Source organism: Penicillium cosmopolitanum (assembly GCF_028827165.1).
Source record: "Penicillium cosmopolitanum strain IBT 29677 chromosome Unknown utg000006l:49.0-5199605.0:1.0-5204138.0, whole genome shotgun sequence".
Taxonomy (NCBI): Eukaryota; Fungi; Ascomycota; class Eurotiomycetes; order Eurotiales; family Aspergillaceae; genus Penicillium; species Penicillium cosmopolitanum.
The window spans coordinates 4,824,302-4,840,956 of record NW_026622676.1 but is presented as its reverse complement, the minus strand read 5'-3'; the positions used below and the strand labels follow the sequence as shown (position 1 = coordinate 4,840,956).

At 49.9% G+C, this 16,655-nt stretch overlaps 7 protein-coding genes across 7 annotated transcripts; 1 reads left to right on the top strand and 6 right to left on the bottom strand.

The window, feature by feature from the left end:
• Window positions 1-635: 635 nt before the first annotated feature.
• On the bottom strand, window positions 636-1,790 carry N7509_006340 (NMT1/THI5 family protein; the record flags this gene model as incomplete). The annotated part of the gene is made up of 3 exons (XM_056630977.1): window positions 636-1,457; window positions 1,517-1,688; window positions 1,756-1,790. 3 exons carry the CDS (start codon window positions 1,788-1,790, stop codon window positions 636-638), a joined length of 1,029 nt encoding a protein of 342 aa, XP_056490279.1.
• Window positions 1,791-2,571: 781 nt separating this feature from the next.
• N7509_006339 (Glycogen synthase) lies at window positions 2,572-5,358 on the bottom strand (the record flags this gene model as incomplete). The annotated part of the gene is made up of 5 exons (XM_056630976.1): window positions 2,572-2,600; window positions 2,955-3,130; window positions 3,196-3,391; window positions 3,464-4,826; window positions 4,897-5,358. The coding sequence occupies 5 exons, from the start codon at window positions 5,356-5,358 to the stop codon at window positions 2,572-2,574; spliced, it is 2,226 nt and encodes a 741-aa protein (XP_056490278.1).
• A 3,262-nt stretch (window positions 5,359-8,620) lies between these two features.
• N7509_006338 (uncharacterized protein) lies at window positions 8,621-8,947 on the top strand (the record flags this gene model as incomplete). The annotated part of the gene is made up of 2 exons (XM_056630975.1): window positions 8,621-8,713; window positions 8,771-8,947. The coding sequence occupies 2 exons, from the start codon at window positions 8,621-8,623 to the stop codon at window positions 8,945-8,947; spliced, it is 270 nt and encodes an 89-aa protein (XP_056490277.1).
• Window positions 8,948-9,899: 952 nt separating this feature from the next.
• On the bottom strand, window positions 9,900-10,226 carry N7509_006337 (uncharacterized protein; the record flags this gene model as incomplete). Its single annotated transcript, XM_056630974.1, has 1 exon — window positions 9,900-10,226. The coding sequence occupies one exon, from the start codon at window positions 10,224-10,226 to the stop codon at window positions 9,900-9,902; it is 327 nt and encodes a 108-aa protein (XP_056490276.1).
• Window positions 10,227-11,370: 1,144 nt separating this feature from the next.
• On the bottom strand, window positions 11,371-11,761 carry N7509_006336 (CVNH domain-containing protein; the record flags this gene model as incomplete). The annotated part of the gene is made up of 2 exons (XM_056630973.1): window positions 11,371-11,567; window positions 11,629-11,761. The coding sequence occupies 2 exons, from the start codon at window positions 11,759-11,761 to the stop codon at window positions 11,371-11,373; spliced, it is 330 nt and encodes a 109-aa protein (XP_056490275.1).
• A 1,255-nt stretch (window positions 11,762-13,016) lies between these two features.
• Window positions 13,017-13,442, bottom strand: N7509_006335 (uncharacterized protein; the record flags this gene model as incomplete). The annotated part of the gene is made up of 1 exon (XM_056630972.1): window positions 13,017-13,442. One exon carries the CDS (start codon window positions 13,440-13,442, stop codon window positions 13,017-13,019), a length of 426 nt encoding a protein of 141 aa, XP_056490274.1.
• A 1,015-nt stretch (window positions 13,443-14,457) lies between these two features.
• On the bottom strand, window positions 14,458-16,481 carry N7509_006334 (STE20 family serine/threonine-protein kinase; the record flags this gene model as incomplete). Its single annotated transcript, XM_056630971.1, has 4 exons — window positions 14,458-15,990; window positions 16,057-16,224; window positions 16,288-16,355; window positions 16,433-16,481. 4 exons carry the CDS (start codon window positions 16,479-16,481, stop codon window positions 14,458-14,460), a joined length of 1,818 nt encoding a protein of 605 aa, XP_056490273.1.
• Window positions 16,482-16,655: the final 174 nt, after the last annotated feature.

The window sequence follows — 16,655 nt, the reverse complement described above, 5'->3', positions numbered from 1 at the left end:
ACAATGGGCGGCCTGTCCGGTTTTGTTGCGCAAATAGCAGGGTTTGATCGCCAATCAATTGAAAGAATACATGTAGTCGGCTATGCTCACAAGCCATCGGGGCTCGAGTTCATGTCTCGCTGGCCCATCACTTCCCAAATGCTCCATGCTGCGGTTAGGTATGCGCCTCTTCAAGTCGGTTTCAAGAGGCCGAGATTACGTGGGAGCAAGCCCTAAAAGAACACGAGACGAGAAAGCCATAGGACGAAACCACATGGGTTCTCCAGATAATTCAAAACATCAGCCTCAAGAGGCAAAGTCAATATTTGAGCAAGTCCCGAATGGATTTGAGACGAATTTTGGGCCGAACCGTGCTTCAACATACCCCTCTGCGTTGGACGCACTCCAAAACCTCGGAGACCCATTGCAGTCTTGAAAATGGGCTCCTGGCAATGACCTTGAAGCGGTGCTTAAGGACGGAATCAAATTGTACATCTGTATACTTTTTACATCTACCTTGCATACTACAAGGAAATTCTTCGACTCATTGGAGCAATTTCTTCATTCATATCTGGATAACCAGGCTAAAGAGTGATTGATGCCTGGTAGACTACTAGGAGCAAACCCTAGTATCAAACATTCAACAACTAGAAAAATTAAGCCGAAGCCGAAACCTCAAGACGCTTAAAGCCACCCTTATCAGCAACCTCCTCCTGCAGAGCAGCCATGCGCTTCTGATCACCAGTGGGATCAGTGGAGTCCGCATCCAGGTTCCAGGAAAGGAAGCTGTTGGTGTAGTTTGACTCAAAGGCATCGTCCAGAATACCCAAACGCTTGCCATAGTTGGTAACCTTGGTCCAGTCACGGGCGACGTTCTTCAGATCGCGGCTGAAGTAAGCGTACGAGCGCTCAAAGATCTTACGGTTAACGGGGGTGGCCATGATAGGCTTGATATCGATGTATTCCTCGTAAGTCTTGGCGGGGTCGGCGAGGACGTCGTCTGTAGCGCGCTTGACGGCCCGCATGAAGGCCGAGACCTTCTCAGGGTTAGCGGCGATGAAGGCGTCATTGGCGATGTACAGGATCGAGCAGAAGCAGCAGCAGCCCAGTTCGGCAAGCTGGTCGATGCGGAGCATCTGGACGTCGGAGCGGGGACGGCCCTGATCGGCGAGCCACTCGGCCAGCTCGACCATTTGGACGTTCTCGAGACCGATACCGGCGTCGATGTCGCCGCGGATGATTGCCTTGGTGACGTTCATACCGCAGCGGACGGCGGTGTAGTCGTCGGTGGTCATACCGTAGTACTTGGTCAGCTCGTCGATCTGGATCTTGCCGAATTCGCCGACGTAGCCGATGCGCTTGCCCTTCAGCGAGCGGAAGTCCTCGGTGATACCGCTGGACTTCAGGTAGACGACACCGGTGAAGGGCTCGTCAAGCAGAGATCCGATGGAGGTCACTGGGAAGTTGCGAGCCTTGGCCTGGGGTATGTATTAGTATTGATTTTTGCGTTATATCGATGGTCGAGAGGTGTACGAACCGCCAGAGTGTGAATCATGGCCTTGAAGCCCATGTCGACCTTGCCGCTACCGATGATCTCAGTCACATCGGAAGGGTCATTGGGCTCCAGGAGAGCGACCTTGAGGCCTTCATCCTTGAAGTAGCCGCGGGACTGGGCGAGGTAGAGGGGGGCGTGGTACGGGGTGGCGTGCCTGGAAATGTTCAGCCAGAGCTCTTATAGGAATGGAATATAAGGGCTATAAGATAGTGTTAGCATACCAGTTGGTCAGGAAGGTGATCTTGTCGGTAGCCATTTTGAAACAACAAGAACTGTTTATACTTGGAGATGGTTAGCATCCCTGGGAGAAGGCATTGCCGTCTGTATCAGCTGGATGGAATTAGTCGAGACCCAAGACCATCAAGACCATAAAGACCACCCTAATGATCTCAACAATCTCAACTAGTTCATTCAGCAATACAACAGCAATGCAAAACACAAGGGGGAAACAATCAAGTCACGCATGTCCTTTCGCTAGTATTATCTAGATCAAGTTTTGACAGTATAATCTCAGAACGAGCGTCTGACCCAGGAATCGAAAGCCAGCATGAATGCAAAGTCAATCAATTCCCAGAACAGACGCACCGAACACCTGTCATGCGTGTGCTGACTGTTATACCATGAACAAATACCTTGATCCACGATGACCATCGTAGCGAGGAGGACCTCGGATCCCGATTGTCCGCCCTACCCGGGGATCATCATACTAGTAGTACTAGTATGATGATCCCCGGGTAGCATAGGCGAGACTAGGACGTGCGCGACTCCATTTGGAGAGTCCTACCGATGGCAGATATTGTTGAGAATTGAGTCGGAAGTGAAATCAAGAGAGAACGTTAGGTTGAGGAAAGAAGAAAGGGAAGAAGGAGGAGACAGCCATGGAGGGGTAGAAATAGTTCGGAGTGGGGTGCTCCTGTGGAGGTTGTGTTCATCATGACTGCACACCACGAAAAGGGTTCACCGAACGGGATTCGTCGAGAATGATCTTCTCTTCTCATTGGGTTTGCGGGTAACTCTATTAGCTGGTGGTTTATCCACTACTGCTCCGAAGCCAACCGACGATCGGCTATTGCGTGGTGTAGGTTACCAACTACAGCTACACCAGCTACCAACCAGCTACCAGCTTACCACCTGTACTGTACCAGCTATACCAGCACCAGCCACCAGCTACAAAGAAACAACAAATCATAACCCATAATAAACATTTCTCAAATTCGGTTAAAACATGGCTCCAAATGCATGGAAGTGAATAGAGACAATTACAACACAATGGACGGAATGAGTCCGAGTACTCGGGATGATGGAGGGGAAAGGAAATGGAACAAGGAAAAGAACAGAAAAGAAAAGAAGAAAACAGAAACACGCGACTCCAAATGCAGAGAAGAGCAGATATTAGAAAAGACCTCCACCGTGGGCCCACACGTTGAGTTCCGAAACTCAGGGTCTACTTCCGACCTAGGCCTTGGCCGGGGACTGCCCTCCGCTTCATGGCCCCCATTGATCGAGATGCTGTCCAGTGGGGATTGGGGGCGATCGGCGGACTTGCGAGTCCGGAGGGTAAGCGGGAAAAAGTGGTCATCAGGTTCCTCCTCCTCCCTAGTTGTGTGTTAGCTATCTGGAAGATTGTAGTGGGTGGGACACAGAATTTAGTTAGCACTTACGGAAGCTTCCAGGCGATATAGTCTTCGGTATTGAGACCCTCATGACCTTCCTGGAGAGATGCGAAATCACCAGGAGTCATCATACCAGAACGGTCCCGCGGAGAACCAGGAACCGATAGCGGACGGGAGATCTTCTGTTCCGTACCACCAATGATATCGAAGTAGTCCTCCGCTCCTTCGAACGAAGAGGGATAAGCTATGTCATCTCGTCAGTGGGTTGTTTTCGGGGCCAAAATGAGGGGAAGCGGGGAAATGAGGAAAATCATACCTCTTCGCAGAGCCAACTGGCGCGCCTTGACGTATTCCAATCCCATTCGCTTCCAGTCCAGCAGATCGCTCAGTCGCTCCGTGCGGTTACGTTGGTTAATGCGTTGACGGCGACTCTTCAAGGTAAAGTTGTACATGAAGTCGGTCAGTTGGTTGACAGAGTCATCCACACCCTTTGAACGGCGATCAACAATGTAGATGCCGTAGTCCGAGGAGTTCTCGATGAGCTCTTCCATGTAGCATCCAAAGCCGGAAAGGTTGGTGGTGATACTAGGAACTCCCATCACAGTGCACTCCGCCGGGGTGTAACCCCAAGGCTCGTAATAGGAGGGGAAAACTCCCAGGTGAGTACCCCGAACAAAGTCATCGTAGTCTAGAGGCAGGACTGGGTTGGACGAGTTGAGGAATTCAGGGTGGAAGACGATCTTGACCCGATCGGATTCGTTGTTGAACATCTCCACGCGGCGGATCTGGTTCAAGATCGGGTCCTCGTTGTCGTTGACCATGTTGTGGGTGACAATCGGGGGTAGGCCGTGGCGCTTCATGGCAAACAGGCGACGACGCAGCAGCACGCGATCTTGACTGGTGATCAGATCCTTCTCGTCGGGCATGTTGTCACCCTCCTTCCAGGACAGGCAACGCTCATACATGCGCTTGCCGATTCCCTTTTCAATATTCTCAATGGTATCGCGGAGTGACTTGACGACAGCTTGGCCCTTGAGAGACTCCACCGTCAGCGACGATGTCTGCGCTGGCATGATGACGAAAGCAACCACAGTCATGTCCGACCCGCTGGTCTTCAAGCGGTGGTTTAGACGTGCCAGACCCTCGATGAACATGTCAACACCCTTGTTGCGGAACTCATACCGACCAGCGGTGAAGAGATACAGGGTCTTGTCCAGATCAAAGTTGTTGTGTCCATAGAAATGACCGCGCACAAAGTCATTGATCTTCTCCTTGGCCTGCGAATGCAAGTTCTGGAACTCGTGCATAGCGGAGAACTTCTTCACATTGAGACCGTTGGGCAGAACGCCGTCGGGCTTCCGTTTCAGCAGATGCTCACTCTCAAAGGCCGTAATATGAGAGACCGTCGTGAAGACATCGGAGCTGTGCGCAGCAGCCCGCTCAATGCAGTAGCGGTGGTAGATGCCACGCTTTCCGGCCTCGGCGTCTACATCAAAGTGTTGCAGGTTGTTGTAGAAATCGACGGAGCCGGCACAGAGGTAGCGACCAAGTAGTGTCGCGTGAGTAGTGAAGATGGTGGTCAAATCCATGTGACGCTTCTTGGTCAAGGGGAGGGCCACACCCGCTAGCCATTCATGGAAGTGGGCGACAACGGCACGTTTACGCTCGTGGGCAATGTACTACAAGGCACGGTCAGTTTATCGGCAGCCAATTGGCGGCGATCTGCTGCAAGGGGGGAAGGGTACATACCTCGCCGAGGAACCAAGCGACCATGTAGCCAAAGACGATGGCCTCATTGGTCTCGTGATCGGCATCTGGGGACGGGATGCCGGAGTTGTTCCACAGATCGCCCTTCCACTCATCGAGCCATCGGTATCCCGTGCCGGTGTTGATGAGAAGTACTCGCGGAGCACCTTCGATCAGCCAGCGACCGTAGACGATTTCAATTCCGCGCGCCTCCATGGACTTGATGGTCTCGCGCATGGCGGGACTGGAGGGAGTGAGCTCCTCGACCTCGACCGCGGCCGAGTTCTTATTCAGAGGGCCAATCAAGGTATAGCGCTCGCCATATTCGGCGGTTGTGACGGGGGCCTTGGACTTGAGGACGGAATAAATGCCTCCGACACGGTTGGCGACCTCTGTGGCGATTTCAAAGAGCATGTGGTTGCGCACATCGCGCTTGATGGGTTCGCCGCCGTTCTCGTCCGCCATGATAGATTGGATCAATGGATCAATCAGATCTTAGGCCCGTGCGAGTGCAAGCACAAAAAGTTTCAAGAGGGGACAATTAAAGAGATGAAGAGTTGAGGAAGACAGAAAGAGAAGAGAGAGGAGAAAAGAAGAGAAGAGGGAGGGGGAGGGGGGGAGGGAGGAGGGGAGGAGGAGGAGGAGGAGGAGGAGGGAGCTTGGGGACCGGTCTGTGCGGGGGGAGTTGGGAGATTGGGAGAGTCTGAGAGAGTCTGGGAGAGTCTGGGTGATGCTTCTGCTTCCCCAGCCTCCACCTTACTACCAGTAGCAGTACCAGTAGTACTGCTAGTACCTCAACGCTTTAGTAAAATTTCAATTCACCTGGCCCGTGTAGAGTTAAAAAAAAGGGCGAAAAAGGACAAAAATCCGGGAAATGGGGCAAATTTACGAAGCTAGCGTGGCTCAGGGGGAAGAAAACGGTCTAGCGTCGCATTCAGACCGGGCGGACCTGGCAGCGGCTGCCCGGAAACACGGTAGGACGACACACTTACGGAGTATACTCTGACACTCTCGTGGAGTATGAGTATACTCAGCTATATCAGCTATATCAGATCCATACTTGCACCTGGACTCGTGGAGTACGAGTATACCGTATACTCTGATACTGATCCTCTGATCCTTCTGTCACTCTGCTACTCTGACACTCTGATACCTGCTACACCCATGCACTGCAAGAGATCAAAGCTCCTCCTCGGCCCGACCTCGTCGATCAGTTTGCCTTTGCCTCTCCATCTCTCCTATCAATCCTCTGATACATCAATGGTACATCTCTGGGACATCCTCGTGCAGACGCCATGGTGTGCCACTATACGCGGGCAACAAACTCCGTCTGGGGAAAGCTGGCTTCAATGACATCATACATCGGGGTTCAAGGTTCTCCACTGCGGGCGCGAATTCCCACTCGCCGCCAGCTGCACCTCTCAATGAGCTTTCGTTGTCTCTGACTGGTGCCCCCGATACTTGCCCCCAGGCGCCCCCGAATCACGGCCGATCTCCGGTTGGTCACCTGGACCTCTCGGTCGCACAGACAATGCAGAACAGCTGGAACCCCTGCCACTAGTGACCCAACTACAGCAGCTCATCCGGATTATCTATCCCCAATGACCACTAGCAAACACCCCCCCTCCGACGACCTTGAGGCTGCCTTTGATCTGATTATCCGATCAAAAGAACCATTTAATCCGAGACCACCTATCTCGGTCTCTCTCGTCTCTCCTCCCTTTCGAACAATGTCATCTACAGTCTACTCGGCATCTCCCGTCTCCCGCTTGTCCCTGAAGACCATTGTTTGTAAAACATGAGCGAAATGAGACTCTTTATCGTCTGCTCCTCTTCTTGTCTATAAATACCCGTCAAACCTCCCCTCCTCCGTCTATCTGACCATCCTTCCTGAGCACGTCGCTATGCCTGGAAATGCGGAGTCTAAAACCCTGGGCCCGCCCTGGCTTCACGCACCCTGGCTATCACCACCCGGACTACACTCCTCTTGAGGTTCTTAGGAGGCTCGGTCGTCGTGTCAGTCGCTGTTTCTGCCGATCCTCTTGCTCGGAAAGCGAAAGCAACCCAAAGTCCACCAGGTCATTTCAACCGTATCTGACAGAGGTGGAAGAATGGGAACGTTACAACCCCGGTTTCGTGGTTCATTCGGTTAGGCGTAGGGTAGGGGTAAAGTATGAGGATATTGCATATGCTGATAATGACAGGCTTGGAACTCCTCAACCCGTAATCTCAGACCCTTCACATTGGGAAGAAATTCAGAGCTGGTCGGAGAGTTCTGTCGCAGTGAGTCTCGTTTCCATGCCAATCATCCTATCGGAGCCTCCAGAAATTCCAGGGCTATTCTTCGAGGGGTTCACGCTACGCAGTCTCCTTAGAGAAATGCCGTCCGAGGTTAGCGATAACTGGCTACCCTTCTTTCATAGCCAATCGAATAGGACATCGCAGGTAATTGAAGGTATCGGGAGCCAGCGATCGTCGATCATAAATCTAGGAGGTCTACTCCATGGTATTTCCATTCCGGGTTCGCCTGGGTTACAAAGCAATGAGGTATTGTCCGCGACAGAGAGTCCACCCCGTGACCTTGTTAGATTACGCTTGTCTAGAGAGATAGATGAGCTTTTTGTACGAGCAATTCCCCCTCCGCGTAATTCTGCAGTAACCCTTGACTTTGACTTTGACTCAGATCTCGGAGAACGAGAGCCTCCTCCAGATCTTGATTGGTTCCTCAGGTGTCTCAACGGAGGAGGCCGTTATCCTCACCCCGGCTAAACTGGTCAGACAGTTCTCCTTGCCCCTTTTTGCATTGGATAAATTCACAGTACGCAGATTGCACTAATTAATTATTGAGTTCTTCTACTTTTGCCTTTTACGGCCCGTTTTCATGCCGAGAGTAATCCGTCCATAGTTCGATTAGCAATTCCCTATAGACTCTCTAGGACTGTAAGTCGGGTAGAACGACAACTTTTCGCACGCTGTAGTTAATCTTCAAATGATCTTTTATTTCTATTCTCCCTCTTGTAGTAGGATATAGGTTTCCCTACTCGTTCCATTGTTAAATAGTGTTCTTATCGGGATAGTGAAATTTCAGACCCGGTTCCAAGGGTTCTTTCTCCAATAGATACTGCAAACTCAGTCACACGCTAGCCCTTCAAAATAGCAGCACTGCGAATAGTAACAATTTAATCAAATTTTAAACTCTCGTATCACTCAAGACTTTCTGTTAATTGGTTTATTCATACCAACCTTGCAGCTTGGTTGGTTGGTTGTTCCGCTGCCGCAGCAGTGATAGCCAACCAAGCTTGGCAGCGCTGTGACACCATCCAATTTGAAACCAACACATCATTCTCCCGAAATAACCATATCTTCTAGAACATACTTCTGATTGAATATGTAATCCATCCCTTCCAACCCATTCGAACCCTTCTGCCAAGTTAAAAAAAGTTGATACCTCCGATCAACCAACAATCGGTGCGCATTCGTCGATGAAGTCATTGTGGAGACATGACTTCATGATGCTGTCACGTTTCGCGATCTCGACGGCCAAGTATTAATATGCTGCGAAGAAGACATCTGAAATAATTCTCTTCACTATCTTCTACTCCTCTCAAATCTCAACAAAGGTTCGCAATTGCAATTCCTCCAGTCATTAGGAATCCACCAGTTCTAACATCCGCCCAGTATCTATTTTCCACATCTACATCACATCTATACTATCTATACCTTCACAATGGTTCGCGGCGCAGACTACGACAACGGCATCCCTCAGAGCGACAACGCTATTGATAACGGCCCCAACAAGGCTCACGGTGTCGGTGCTACCGTATGTTACAACTTTATACATCATACTTCATGAAACCAATTCCTAATAAACTCACAGGATGCCCCCGTCAACCGCGCCTCCAAGGTTGCCCCCATGCCCGCCGAAACCGGCTCTGATCGCGATGTCTTCCCCGGTCTGAGCCACGCCGGCCCTACCAACTCTGGCAGTGGAAAGGGCGGCCACGAGCCCAAGTCTGTCGGCGAGAACAAGGGCACCGGTGCCCAGGGTGTTTAAAATGGCTGGGATTTCAACATAATTATTTCAACTATATTGTTCGTTCAGAAATTACACCCCTTCTGATAGGGTGTGCTTTGCAAGAGCAAAGCGGTTCGAGCTACGCATCATGAAATTGCGGAGTTAGTGGATATTATTATAGCTTTTACGAATATCAAAGTATTGTACAATATTGAGCTGAACGGTCCCCATACATAACTTTTAAGTAATCCTGACTCGCGCCTACTCGTACTAGGCAACTTGGCTTATCACCTCAAGGTAGGTCTGCAAAGGCCATCGGACGTCACCTGAGCTTAAACGGTGGAAGTATACCCCACTTCCACAGTTAAGGTTCTAGTTTATATAAGGTATAAATATTTCACCTAAAAGCAGCCTGGCTATTTTCTGATCAATCCATAATTCTATATGTATTCCAACTTGAACTTTCGAGAGTTACAATTCATTAGTAGCCATGGGTGTGCCTCCTTGTACTCTACGCCATGGTGACCCCAATATTTCCCCCCAAATATCAGCCCGCACCAAATGAAATTTTGCTCTCATCACTCTACTCTTAAAATATCAGTTATCCAGCTTGAAGCTATTCCGAGGTCATGCCAGTAGTTTAGTACTAGTTTTGCTTTTGTGGTGAGAGGTGGAAGGCACGACCACAAACACGTGCCTGGTCTCAAGAGTCAACACATTCACCTCTCACCTCTCACCAGAACTAATCCGAATACCACCGTCACGATGGCCGATCAGGAAGCACAGGGAAACCAAACTATACCTAGTTCCCAGCCTGATCAGCCTCCGATTCCAGATCACGTTCCTATAATTCAGGAACGGATGCATAGCTATTATGAGCATACCCACCCCGTCCCAAATATCCGTCTTCGAAGACCTTTTATGACGGCCCAGGCTCTTTGAAGTCAGCATCGTCGGCATCGTCGGCATCCTTATCCTCAAAGACCACAACCTACACAGCAGCGTCCTCCCCAGCAGCATCCTCCCCAGCAGCATCCTCCCCAGCAGCATCCTCCCCAGCAGCAACCAGTTCAAAGACAACCCCTTTATTATCATCGAATTGCCCTGATGCAGAATCTCCGGCAGCAACTTGCTCAGCAGCCACTGTTTCAAAGGCATTCAGTTCAAGGGGAATCGGTCCAAGGGGAAGCCCTTCATCCTCAAATTTCTCCGCTGGAAGCTCCTCCGCTCGAAATCCCCCAGCAACAAACACCTCAAGTGCAATACCCTCAGCGACATGTCTCTCGGCCTGGTTTTCACGAGTGGCCCTACATATCATGGGACAGCCCTGTACTCTATGTCGCTAAAGACCCCGGATCTCAAGAAAATAATCCTCAGGATGAGCATCAGCGCGGGCAATCACAACAAAATCAGCATCCCCAGCCCCGGTCCCAGCAAGATGCCTTAGACACGAACATGTGGGGGTATCATTTTTGGACAGGCAGGAACTGGATCTACCTTCGGAGTTGGTTCCGAACGGGCATGACGGGTGAAGAGCACGGAAGGAAAATTCAAATAAATGGACGGATTTACATTCATGAATCCCAATACCCTCCTACCGAAGCCCCGCTGGTACCTATACTGCCGCCCCCGCCGCTGTAGACTTGTATCCTACGAGCTTTGTTCATCATTTTATATTATTATATCACTCCCTGACCCTCTTTTTGTACAGCGGCATACTATTTGCCTTAAGGGTTGTCCTCGCCATTCTCTCTCTCCAATTTGTTTGTTGCCATTGGCCCCGACTTGCGGGAAGTACCCTGACCCTATTCAGTGATTCAAAAATCAAACCAGCTGATACCAAGCTTTATCCAATGTTCCTTTACATCTAGATCTCATTCTTCGATTCCTAGCATGGGATAGCACGCCTCCGATAATGAGCCGACTGCTCTGAGAGGCATAGTGAGTCTTTTTTTATAACAAATAAAATAAAAATAAATGCAAGTCTTTCCAAGTCAGTCAAAGGCTGATCATCCCTGGCCGGGGCCTCAAAACCTTGGAAAGTCGTGGACATAAAGGTTACTTTCCTAGATGATGAAACACTCTCCCTGAGCGGCAGTGATTCGAAGTGGGTTCAATTAGGAAAAAGGGAAATGAGCAAGATCAGCAAATTCGAAGCAACTACCTCTTAATCAATATAGTTCACATACTATCAAAATCGCGGGTCTGTTTTTCTACTACTTTTACTCTATGATCGCCAACTTGCGCATCTACTGACAAAGGCCGTTATATGAAAGAACCCCCTGTTAGCAGGAGTGCCGATGGGACCCTCTGCGGGCCAAAAGAGATTTAGGCTGATATTTCAATATTCGGAGTCCGCTTTCCTCTAAAGATATTACAATTTATCTGTCGAGTACTACAGGTTTACAAACATGACGACTCAGAACTATAAAAGTGTATTGACTACCGCCTCAAGTGGAAACCTATGCCTGGAATATCAAGGTGCCGTTGTCATTGCCAATCCGTTCTGCAAGGTTCACGTCCGCATCTACCTGCTCGCCATCAACAGTCCCCAGCCGAGCTCGAAGAACTGGGATCTCGTCATCGTCCTCCCCTTCGCGGTGGAGCTCGACTTCCTCGGCGCTGTCGAAGAAGTTCTCGCCACCCCATTCAAATGAACCTGTCGGATCTTGTTAGATGATGATATCATGGGTAATGGGTGAAGCTGAGGGGCAGCAAACCATCATTATTGCCGATATAAGCGTTCAAGTCCAACTCGGCGTCTTGCTCCTCGCCATCCGCATCTCGGAGTACAGCCTTGAGGATATGGCCATCTTCTAGCTCATAGCTAACAGCAGACAGGTGGAAACTCATGATTTCTGAGGTATTTTGTAATGAATTGTTCTTGGAAAGATGATATACCTAGTAAGTCGGGAGGCGTAGGGCTCTTTTATAGACCCCAGGTTTGCGCTCTGGCCATGGATAACCGATTTCACTGCAGCCCAGGCTCTTGTCCAACACATGTCACCAATTCATTTGTTACCGACTGCCCATGTCGATATGGGCTGGGTGGATGCAGCTGGTACAAGCGGGGCAAGAGGATCCTGGGTGCACAGGAGGACAAGCCCAAGAACGTGCTAAATAATCCCTCACTCTTTGTAAGCAATGGCTAGCTTTCAATTACTGCAGGATGCTCTGGTATTAGTATGCAATACATAATTAACATTTAACAATCAAATCTCAGACATGTAACCTAGTATAACTCCCATGCTACGACCGGTGAGGGTACTATAATCTCCGGAAGTCATTATCGTGGCGCAGGATGGAGCCCCAATCTCAGTCTCCAGCCACAGACGCATACAAGGCGTGATGTTGCACTGTGCATGTATGCCAAGAGTCTCAATGCTGGCGGTTTGCTCGGAAGACATAGAAATGCTGGTGCCTGGAAGAATCCAGCAAGTTTTCCATTTACACAGGTGGTCATCTGCGGGCCCCTCATGCAGCCCTGTCTATCTGGCGTCTTGGCATTCTTCCTTTTGTGGCGCAATCACCACAAAGATCAGTATTTACGGAGTAAGCGTTGGTCTATGTCCCACTTTGATGGGTATCTGCTCAGCTTGGGAATACACAAAAGTATGACATAACCTTCGATAGGGCTTTCACGCCCCCATAGATGGGGAGAAGTAAAATTCACATTGTTGCAGCGAGCACTCATATTAGCGGCTTCTTGTATTCTTCGGTTTTTAACGACTAGCTAAGACCTTCCTCAATACGTCTCGGCTCCAATCGAAACTTATGCGTGCTAATTCGAATATAAAATAGCGAGGTAAGCCATTAGAAGGCCCAAATATCATATCTCGCAAAGCTGGACACCCGCAAAGTTCAAGAGTTGTTTTCTGCGTGACTTCGATCTTTGAGTCCACTTTTAAGTCTCCATGGTGCAGTATGTAAGTAGCCTGCAAGAAATCAATACGATCTCGTTATTGTATCTAGCTGCCTCCGACCTTCAATCGGATATAGTCTGCTGCAGTGCGCTGGTTGTGAGATTTTCGCATCGGAGCTTTCTGTTTCTGCTTTTCCGTCTTTGTTTCCGGCTCTGTCTCCGGCTTCGTTTATGACTCCCTTTTGATTACTCTTCTAGTTTGACCGAATGATGTGTCTCTTCAACTGGTTCGCGAATGAAGTCCTCGTCAGAGCCATCAGGGCCACAGAATGGGAGCTCGCGAAGGAGAGTCTGGCTCAGGAGAGTAGAGAGACCATGTTGCATATCACTGATGTATCTTGCACAAGAAAGAGGGAGTTCATCCTCCGCTTTTCGCTTTTTTACTGACTCTCTCTGAAAAAAAGTGTCGTCATTTCTGAAAAACAAGATCTCATTATGGATAATGGCGGTAAGGAAATCAGGTTCAACACCGAAGAGATATTCCAATCGAGCAAGAGAGTAAATTCGCAGAGGCTTGGGATTTTCTGTTGCTTTTATACCCCGGAAGGGAGTCTCTTCGACACAGGAGATTTTCTCGTGGAAGAGAAAGTTGCTGAATACTTTCTGTGCCATGTTGGAAGGATATTTGCCAAAGTACGTGTTAAAGATTGCAGGTGGGCGAGGTAGAAAAGTCATTATGGTTGAGTAGGATCTCTGCTATGCTTGGATTATTTCGAAATATCCAGATTTTTCTACTAAGGTCGAGATATTTCCAGAATATGTTTGGATCCATGGTCCCTTTCGAGTTCATCCTTGTGTCTCGTTTCGGACGGTTGTACTTGTTTAGGCCGCGGTGCAGCAAGTCTGGGACGGCATCACTCTTCGAACCGTAGTCCTGACGAAGACGGACCTACTACCTAACCTATTTAGAACTTGCTTCTAACGACTTCGAGAATTAACTCGAATAGATGGCGTAGCTGTTGAAATGACATAGCTGTTGATCTAGGATCAGCTGATCTGTGACAGTGGATTCCCAACGACCTGCCCCTCGCACTATCGAAGTGTCGGGTTAAAGTAATACATTAATCACCACTGGCAATCGCTACGAAAAAGTAAAAATTAGAGAGAATATTCCCATTTCACTCAGAGGATTGAGGATCATATTGCACAGCTCCACTCCCCCTTACATAAGATGCAAGGAAGCAGAGGGGACAAAAAAAGAAAAAAGTGCACCTAAATGACAATAGCACCGATGAAGCTATCTATCAAGAAAAGAAAAGAGGAAAATCGGGGCCAGGTCCGACCGAACTGTCGTCAGAACCTCCCATGAAACATACACGGTAAGCTGTCGTAGCTCCCAGAGACAAAAAAACATAAACAGCATAAAGTAGTCCAAGAAACAAGATTATTACTCCAGATCAAAACTCCAGGTCTCGGTTCACCAGGGAAGAAAATAAACAAGTCGTTAAGGGAAGAAAGAACGGACACCAAGGATGCAAGGCAGTATCAGGAAAGAACGCAAGGGGGTTATACAAACAGTCAAAACGCCGGATGTGGTGGGTCTATACAGCGAACGTAAACAAGGCGTGGGAGGTAGAAGTGGTAAGAAGTCTAGTCACAGACAAGATCTCGATGAAGGCGAAGATATTTAAAAGCCCCATCGGTTGCGAAGTCCATCGGCCCATCGCTGGTGGAGTACATCGGAGAGCTGTTTTGTGTGCTCCATTCCGGGCACTTGTTGGCCAGGAAGATTGGACAAGGGTGATTGGGGAGGAGGCTCCGTTGTCGATTGACGGCGACGGTGACTTTTAAGATGGGGGTTGTTTTGTGCGAGAACGAGGCGGGGGCGGCCAGGAGAGTCCGGCTGTGGCGATGATGGGACCAAGTTGGAGAGACGATGATCTGCTGAGAATTTCTCGTTCATGATCCGGACGATGTGGTAAAGACCCTCAGGGTCGACCATTTCCAGGTCGCTCCAGGCCTCGGCCAAGCGGGAAATAGCATCGCGCTTCTCGCCATCGCCTGTTGTTGAAAGAACTTCCTGACAGGAGTGACCAATCGCTTTAGCATAAGCCCGTCGCCCTAGCTGGGCTTCTTTGCTCGGGCTATCGCTAGAGACCACTTTCGGGCTGGAGTTCTCGTCAAAGACGCTTGAGCCCTTTTGGGGTGGAACTTCAGTAGAAGACACACGGTCCGATACACGGCGGAAGTGGCGCACAGTCGAAGGACTGTTGCCAAAGCTCAAATCCAATCCCAATGGTTGTTTTACACCACTGGAACGTCGCTTGGTATTGGCTCGTCGAATAGAAGGAGATCTTTCGTAACCGGGTGTGCGTCGGACGGTCGAGTTCGCTTGATGCTTCGGTGGCTGCGGTGGCTGAGGCGACGGGGATATGTGCATGTCCTCCATCAGCTGAGCTGGGTCGGGGTCGCTCTCTTCTTCGTCGAGAGTGGTCCAGTCGGTGCCGGCGGGCACCCACATGCTGGGGTTCTTGCTTGGGGTTCGCATCGTTGGGGCCTTGACAGTGTCGAAAACCCAATCATCCTCATCTTCCATAGCGCCCCTGTTGAGGGTGGTGAGAGTCTCGGCGTAGTACTTGACATCTTTGGTAAGGCCTCGGCCACCATCCCACTCCTGCTTGCGTTGAATCAATTCCTGAAGAGCTTCCGTCTTGCCAGCATTACGAATGAACTTGTGTTTCAGCAGCTCTTTCGCGCTAGGTCGGCGCTCCGGATCCTTTGTCAGGCACTGTGCGATGAAATCCTTGAAAGTGCTGCTATATTCCGGTCCCTCAAGTCGTGGTGCAGGGTTCTTCGGGATGAGGAAAAGTACTTTCATCGGGTGCGTGCTGGCATGCGGGGGTTCGCCATTGATCATCTCAATGGCAGTGATGCCCAGCGACCATATATCCGCCTTGAAGTCATAACCAGCCTGCTGGATAACTTCCGGCGCCATCCAGAATGGTGTGCCGACGAATGTATTGCGTTGAGATTTGATGTTGACTAGCTGTGCCGCGACACCGAAATCGGCTAGCTTCACTTTTCCGGTGTTCGAGAGGAGGACATTGGCGGCCTTGACATCACGGTGTATCTTGCCCTCGGTGTGTAGATAGTCGAGACCTTGTAGCAGTTGTTGACAGACGATCGATACATGCGCTTCGTTGAAAACCCCTGGTTTCAACTATTGGGTGTTGTTAGCTAGGGAGACCCGCGGCCATCCGGCAGGGATCAAGGATATTCGACGTACCAGGTCAAGACACGATCCTCCGCCCAAATATTCCATAACGATCCATAGCTTGTGACCTTTTAAGAAACTGGCCTTGTATTGTGTAACAAATGCGCTGGCGCAGGTAGCCAGAACGGAAATCTCTTGCTGGATCTCCGCGATATCGTCTTCGCTGGACTCGAGGTCGATCTGGATGGAAAATCGGGGTCAATTGGGTTTGCGCAAAGCCATCTGAGACGGAAAGATGCATACATGTTTGATTGCGACGATTTCTCCGTTGGCTTTATCAATCGCTTTGTAGACAACGCCAAAGCTACCACCTGGTAAACAATGAAAACATCGGGTCAGCCCATCCCACCACATGCAGGGTTTGGCAGTCGAGGATTTTGGCACTCACTTCCCAGCTCCTCCATCATCTGGTAACGACTCGCCATATCGTCCGCCATGGTTGCGCAACGATCGGACTCGCGACTCCGGTCGGACAGGGCTACAACGGAGTTTTGACGGGCTCACCCAAGGGGAAGGGAGAGGAATCCGATGAGCTGATTGACAGGTGAAGGCCGAAGAAGAACACTCTGGAATCCGAGATTTGCAGTTGTCAGAAAAGAAGAGGAATCCAG